The sequence below is a fragment of the Orycteropus afer genome, unplaced genomic scaffold, assembly GCF_000298275.1.
Source record: "Orycteropus afer afer isolate SDZICR_OR568_19922 unplaced genomic scaffold, OryAfe1.0 scaffold00824, whole genome shotgun sequence".
Taxonomy (NCBI): Eukaryota; Metazoa; Chordata; class Mammalia; order Tubulidentata; family Orycteropodidae; genus Orycteropus; species Orycteropus afer.
This window is the reverse complement of record NW_006922411.1, coordinates 282,466-290,497: the sequence shown is the minus strand read 5'-3', so window position 1 is coordinate 290,497 and position 8,032 is coordinate 282,466. Positions and strand designations below refer to the sequence as shown.

Genomic DNA, 8,032 nt, shown 5'->3' with positions numbered 1-8,032 from the left:
GGAGGAAGTGGGAGGGGAGCTGTTGCATTGGGGCAAATTGTAGTCAATGTCATGAAACAAAGTGTATGTGAAGTGTTTTATGGAAAGTTAATTTTCTCTGTAAATTTTCACTCAAATCACAGTAAGAAAAAAAATAGGACCAGCATAAATATTCAGCAAATACTAAAACAGTAGGAACAAAGGAAGTAATAACACAATTCACAAACAAAACAAACTCAGCACAGAAAATTATATGGAACAAAAAATTGATACCACAGAAAAGCACATAACAAAATTGACAGCAACAAATTCATATTTGCCGGTCATTACATATCTGTCAAGGAACTTATCTCTAAGATTTATAGCAGAAGAGTGGATGACCAAACTAAGGTACATACACATACTGGAATGCTATGTAGCACTGAAGAAAAACGTAGAGCCTGCAAAACACCGCATAACATGGATGAACTTGGAGGACATTATGCTGAGTGAAATAAGTCAATCACAGAAGGACAAATAGAGTATTAGTTCTTTGTTGTGGAGGGTCAAAGAAAGGTTTATGTATGGAGGGAAACTTTCTTTGTTGGTTGCCAGAGGTGGGAGGGGAGGGGCGGGAACACTGCAAAAAAAAAAAAAATGCGTTGACCCTTTTTAGTTTTGTGTATTTCACCGTACATAAATTATATTTCAATAAAATGCATTGAAATTTTTTTTAAAAAGAGCATATGTTCGAAGCAGACATTTTTTGCTCAATATTTTTCTATCTTTATTTTTTTAATATATTCCTAAAGTAGTAGAAATAAAAATAGAAAAATCAACTTGGCATTAATGAGTTTTATGAAAAAATACTGTGGATGCTTATTGTGACATAAATGTTCTGAATCTTGACTATATCAATGTCAGTATCCTGGTTGTGTTATTGTACTATGGTTTTATGAGACATTACCATTGGGGGAAACTAGGTCATGGGTACACAGGATCACTCTATTGTAATTTCTTACAACTACATGTGACTCTACAATTATCTTAAAATAAAATGTTTATGCTGTAAGAATGTCTGGATATACAGCAGAGCTGACAAGGGACAAGGTTGTGATGACTTCTTGGCCACAGCCAGCTACCTGGACGGAGGGAATAGTTGGACCTGTGGGTTCAGGACCATGGTCGCAGGGGACATCAAGCTCCTTGGCATAACATACTGCACAAGAACATTGTTCCTTTGCTACTTTGGTGATTACCAACTGGGATCTTAAAAGCTTGCAAGCAACATACAGTACTGCATTGTCAGTGAAGACAAACATTGATGGATATATGGGTGGACAGACTGAACTATTGGGTATGTCCATGCAGGGGGGGAGTGTGCCCAAGACCATGTATAGGGTTAGCAGACAATTTTTCTACAAGTGTATTTGTATGTTCTATAAGAATTCCCAGGAATATAGTGGAGCTGACTAGGGGCAAGGTTGTAGTCACTTGTTGGCCACAGCCAGCTACCCATAGGGAATGAGTAGTTGGAACTGTGGGCTTGGGACCATAGTCGCCAGGGACATCAAGCTCAATTGGCATAACACTACACAAAAGCATTGTTCCACATCCTATTTTGGCGAGTAGTGACTGGGATCTTAAAAGCCTGCAAGTGGCCATCTAGATGCAGTGAGTCTCTCCTCATCCAGAGCAAAGAAGAATGAAGAAAACCAAACACACATGGAAACAATTAGTCCAAGCGACTGGTACACTATGCGATCCTCAGCCTCTATGACTATGAGACCGGATGACCTAGATAGTGCCCGGCTACCACTATCAACCACTCAGAGGGGGATCTGTGTAGGAGATCCTGGATAGAGTGGGAGAACAATGTGGAACAAAAAAATCATTAAAAAAAAAAAAGGGCCAGGTTTGCTGGTCTTGATAGATCCTGATAGAACCACTGAGACTATGGCCCCTAGCTGCTCTTTAGGTCTGGAATTGAACCCACTCCTATGGCCAGCCAAACAAAAGACAGGCATATGAGCTGAACATTTATAATAGGTAGATACACTCCTTGGAGAGATCAATTATGGAAGAATAGAAGGGCTGTGTATGCACAGGGAGACAGCTCAGGGGCAGGAGTGCATGGGAGGAAAGGACACAGGGAAGAGGTGGCTAAGGGGAGGAAGTGGGAGGGGAGCTGTTGAATTGTGAGAGATTGCAGTCCATGTCTCGAGACAAAGTATATGTGAGCTGCTGTATGGAAAGTGAATTTGCTCTGTAAACTTTCACCCAAATCACAGTAAAAATTAAAAAAAAAAAAAAAAGCTTGCAAGTGCCCACCTGGATGCCATGATGGGTCTCTCCTAGCTCAGAGCAAAGAAGAATAAAGAAAAACAAAGACAAGTGGAAACAATTAGTCCAAGAGACTGGTAGACCATGCTATCCTCAGCCTATATGATGATGAGACCAGAAGAACTAGATGGTGTCCAGCTACCACTCAACCACTTGGAGGGGGATCTATGTAGGAGATCCTGGATAGAGTGAGAAAGCAATGTGGAACAAAACTCAAAATCATTTAAGAAAACAGAAAAAGACCAGGTTTATTGGTCTGATAGAGCCTGGTGAAACCCCTGAGACTATGGCCCCTAACTCCCCTTTGGATCTGAAATTGAACTCACTCCTGTGGCTTCCAGCCAAATAATAGACAGGCATGTAGGCTGAACATCTGCATCAGATAGATACACTCCTTGGAGAGATCAATCAATGGGAGAACAGAAGGGCAGTGTTTGCACAGAGAGACTGCTTGGGGCTGGGGGCAGGAGTGCGTGGGAGAGAAGAATGTCATGAGACAAAATGTATGTGAACTGATGTATGGAAAATGAATTTGCTCTGTAAACTTTCACCCAAATCACAATACAAATTTTAAAAATAAATAAAATGTTTAATTAAAGAAGATCAGAAAACAATATTTTAATAGTGCTAGGAAAATTGAAATAGAAAAACAAGTATGACTGTTGTTTCTTCCTTTTTGTTATATAGGTGTATATGATATAGTGAATAATCTTGGCTCCCTTGTGGCCAGATTGATATTCCAGCCAATAGAAGAGAGTTTTTACATTTTCTTTGCTAAGGTGCTGGAGAGGGAAAAGGGCGCCACGCTTCAGAAGCAGGTAGTCTTGGTTCTTATGTCTTTGTCCCTCAATTGAATTCTTCCTCTCATTGTAAGATAAACAGACAGAAATGTGGAGGAGTCTGTTTACCCTCTGTTTGAGCTGAAATTTTCTTTTGTTTCATTTTGAATGGTGGCAGGACCCTGAGCTCACTTCTTGTGTGACTTTCTCTTTTTTCCCTGGCTGGTCCTTCCTCCTCATCATTTTGTCCTTCTTTGTGACCATATTCTTGACCCAGCCCTCAGAACATCTCCCTTGGGCAGCTTGGTTCTATGGCTGTTCCTTGTGCATTGCAGACACCTTTCTGTGGTCTAGTCTTAGGTGTAAGAATAAAGTTGCCTCCCTACATCCTCGGATTCTCAATAACCCTCAGGGTGAGCCTACAGTGGAGAAAGGCTAACCTAGGGTAAAGAAGGAAAAGACATGGTCATGTGGTTTCATCACTATATAAATTGTTGAAACATCTTTGGGACTCTGAGATCCCAGGGTTACATTCTGACTTTGAGAATCTGCAGACTGTGGTTGGTAAACACACAGGAAAAGACTTGGATCCAGGAGCGTTTGGTTGTGGAAACTTCACTTTTTGTAAAGCCATTGAAAATGTCTGACATCTTAGAATTAAAAGCAAGCTGGGCTGGCCTCTTATAAGACTTAGAAGACATTTTGCAAAATACAGCTTATGCACAGTATCTCAAAATGAGCTAGACTGGCTCTCAGTCTGATTTATAAATACTTTCCTAAGCATGCACTGATAGTAACATCAGAATGTGGAGACATTTGTCAGAAGCACTCTGACAGAGCTAGCTGATATTAAAACTTGCTGCTCAGTTAAAAATAAATATCAGGGAAAAGTGAGGTCTCCTAAGCAACATTTGAAATAATTTTTCCTAAATGAGTTAAAAAAAAAAAAAAAAAGCCTTCCCCTCACTACCTACAGAGGCACACATGATCTTTTTCCTTCATTTGATCATAGATGTAGAAACAAACAGGCTACAGGAAAGCAGGGGTACCTCTCACACAATTGAAAGAGTGATCTGCAAAACAGCAAAGGGAGAAGGAAGTTTTCTTTTAGCTCATGATTCATCCAATTTCCTTCCTTCTTCCCCTGGCCCCAGGAGGACATTGCTGTGGCCGCTGTGGTTTTGGAGTCCCTACTCAAACTGGCTCTGCTGGCTGGCCTGACTATCACTGTGTTTGGCTTTGCCTATTCTCAGTTGGTTTTGGATGTCTATGGAGGAGCCATGCTGAGCTCAGGATCAGGTATGCACAAGAGTTTTTGACAGATTTGTTCTAAATTCCAAACAGAAACAAAAGAGTCTTATGAAATTTAGAAACTTCTGCACGTACAAGTTGAGATCTGTGTCAGTGGAGAGAAAATGGCCAGGTGGCCAGGGCGGTGGGACTGTTCCCCTTACACAAGGTCAGACACATACATGCTCGAGGTGTGGGCAGGGGCTTTTGCACGAAGCCAGGCAATTTCTCAACCTCACTTGGATCTCCGCCCTGCCGTTGTTTTTTTCCTCTGGACTAAAATGAGTTTTGCCTTTTGACCATTTCCCTGTGCTCCCTCTGGATGAGGGAGGAAAGCAGAGAGCAGGTGCTAATGAGTCTCCACTTGGTACTAAACACATCTGAAGACAGTAAATGCCACATAAATCTCACAGCTTGATGTATAAAAGCCTCTGAAGAATAACCCAGAGACATTTGCAGAGAACAAAATTGATCTGGCAAATAAAATGGTATGTTTAATCTAGTGACTCTTGGTTTTGAAAGAGGAAAGTATATGAATGTGTCTAACTTTGAAACACTTGATGCCCAGACCACTGAGAATCTCTCCTTGCCTCTTGGCTCAGAATCTAGGCTTTGGGGTCATTACAAATTTTAAATTGCCCTAGGCCATAGGCTGGCAGTGTTTCACCTTGAGTTCAGTAAAAATCTTTTTAAATTCTTAGGTCAGAATAAGAACCCTGAAGACTGTTTCTACTGCTCCATGTCAATGTAAAGGTCTCTGTCAAATGCCGTTTTACAAATTCATTGGCATGTTTCATCTTCACTATAATGAGAACCAAACTTTTGGTATTATGGGGAGAAGGCCAAGTGCCTGCAATAATGCAAAGTTCATTAACTTTGGAGAAACATCTACTGTGAAAACAATAGCATGGTTTGCAGCTCCCTGGGCCTTGCTATAAGGAACACTGGTAGCATGTGTAGTGGTTAAAGCACTTGGCTGCTAACCAAAAGGTCAGTGGTTCAAACCCACAAGCTGTTCCAAAGGAGAAAGATGTGGCAGTCCATTTCCACAAAGATTTACAGCCTTGGAAACCCTGTTGGGACAGTTCTTTTCTATCCTGTGGGGTCACAAGGAGCCAGATTCAATGACAATTGGTTTGATTTTGGCTTTGGGGCTTGTAGTGAGAAGTATATTTGGATCAGGAACTGCAAGAAGACCTCTTTAAGAAGCCATTAGTAAGTTTATGTTCAGAGATTAGAGACTCAACTATTTCATAGAAGCTCTGCCCCTCTAAAAAGGCAATCACCAAGGAACAACTTTTAATGTAATGTGATCATAGGATGTTATCTGAGGAGAGGGCTTTCCCATCATTATAATGTTCACCTGGTAGAGTAATCACAGAAGAGCAATAAATAAATTGTGTAATGTTAGGTACATGAGCTGCTGGTGCAAGTTTTGAGTTTTGATAATAAATTTATCGATTGAAAGAGTCACTGTTAGTTGAGTTCTAAGGTAATATGTTCTGTCCATAGTGGTTTAGTGTCAGAGTTGTTAATTTTAGACTCAAAATGATGCTCTTCCAGTCTCATCTTTAGAGAAAGAGCAGAGTCTTGAGAATGATTCTGGTTTCTCAGTGTCTTAAAAAATTGTGTACTTGGTGTGTCACTTCAGGGTCTGCTGTCATCTCTTGCCTGAACCAGAGTCCCATCAGGCTCACTGTCCTCCTCAATAGGGTTGTTTAGCATTTTTATGTTCTCATTGTGGCTGCTTCTCATTTTGTCCAAACTTCTAGCTCTCTTTAAGGCCCATAGTGCTTCTTAGTCAGGTCATTGCCTCTCCCATACATAGTGCCTGCTCGTTTCCTTTCCTGGTGTCCACACTACCCCTCATCTTCTCACCCCACTTCTGACTCTTTGGACTAATGCTGCATATCACTGTGCCTTTCCTGTGTCAGAAAGTATTAACACTGTGACCCCCAACCCCCAGTCTTTTTTGATCACTTAAACACTTCATAGTAATTAACTTTCTCCAGAAAGTTTTCCTGGCTTAATCAGAAAAGAACAACAACTTTCTGTGGCTCAGCCCCACCACCTTAGTTTTGAAAGTGGAACTTACAACACTGCTGTCCTTAGTTTCCCCTCATGCGTGTTTGTCTTTGTCCTCTTGAAGTGAACTTAGCTGTGACCTGTACGGTCCTCTTAGATCCACTGTCCTCTTTGCTGACCCTGTTGTAGATATGAACATAGTGTAGTCAAGCTTTTGTGTTAGAGGTATGATTTTGCTTTGCATTGTTTTGGATTAAAATTATATATAATTAGGGACTTTGAAGTAAGAAAACTTTCTCATAGCCAGATTTCCCTTCTTTAAGAAAAATACAGGCATTCACTGAACTCCCTAAGATTTCTCATATTTATCTTTAGGGTGCTTTGCTCTTGCCCCTTTACTTTATTTTTCAAAACCTTTTATTCTTATGCCCTCATATCCACCACTCATCATCTGTCAGTTTGTCTTATTGTAGTGGCTTGCAGGTTGCTGTGATGCTGAAAGCTATGCCACTGGTATTTCGAATACCAGCAGGGTCACCCATGGTAGACAGGTTTCAGTGGAGCTTCTACACAAAGACAGACTAGGAAGAAGGACATGACCAGGATGACTTCTGAAAAAAAAAAAGAAAAAATTGGCCACTGAAAACCTTAGGAATAGCAGTGAAATGTTGTCTGATAGAGTGTCGGAAGATGAGCCCTTTGGGTTAGAAGATACTCAAAATTGCTCATGATGTGAGAAGAGACAAGGAGAAAGGACACCACGCTTGGTAAAGTAGAAGGTCAGTAAAAAAGGGGGAAGACCCTCAATGAGATGGATTGACACAGTGGCTGCAACAGTGGGCTCAAGGATGGCAATGACTGTGAGGTGGTGCAGGACTGACCAATGTTTCGGTCAGTGGTACATGGGATCACTGAGTCAGAATCGACTGGGCAGCAGCTGACAACAGCAACAGCATCCCCTCAATTCAATCTGTGGCTTAAGAATCCATCCTTAAATTCCCCAGTTTCAACTTCTTTCCTCAAAATTCACTCAAAAACATTCTGCTTGAACCACTGTTTCATGCAAGAGTTTGTTCTTCATGCTTAAAAGAAACTCACTGTCCACCTTCAAGTAGACACACACAAATTTTAGCTCTCAGTTACCAGGTGAGATGTGCAGATGAGGGGTACCCCATCCTTCTCTGCTTCTGCCAAAGAATGAAGGATGGAGAGAAGCTAGATGCATACTGCCCATAGCCTTGAGCCATCCAGGGGCAGCACCTGGTCCTGCCGCTTCTACTGGAGTCTACCTCAGTGGAGAGGGCACCAGGCTGCTTTCTGCAACAGCCTGAGAGACTGAAATGCAACACACTAAAATGCCGATTCCAAGAGAAGACCATGGAAAATGTTATGCATCAGGGCTGCCCTGTTATAATTTTGTGACTAACACAAAGCTATATGGGCTCCCCACAGCACAGGAATCTTTCATATTAAACAGCTTTCATAAATCATCATTCAGAGTCTGGAACTTCAAGCCTCCCTTTTTATAGTGGTTATGTTGTTTTTCTTTGTTGTTGTTAGGTTCCGTTGAGTCTGTTCTGACTCTTAGTGACCCGTGTATGACAGAAGAAAACATTGCCTTTTTTTTTCCTTTATTG

At 41.3% G+C, this 8,032-nt stretch overlaps 1 protein-coding gene across 1 annotated transcript in view; it reads left to right on the top strand.

The window, feature by feature from the left end:
- The window catches only part of RFT1 (RFT1 homolog), a 77,092-nt gene that overhangs the window by 59,391 nt on the left and 9,669 nt on the right, over positions 1–8,032 (top strand). The window contains exons 9-10 of the mRNA XM_007957938.2: positions 2,989–3,119; positions 4,235–4,379. Of these exons, the coding sequence (XP_007956129.1) occupies positions 2,989–3,119; positions 4,235–4,379 (276 nt within the window). The remainder of the gene's footprint in view (positions 1–2,988; positions 3,120–4,234; positions 4,380–8,032) is intronic.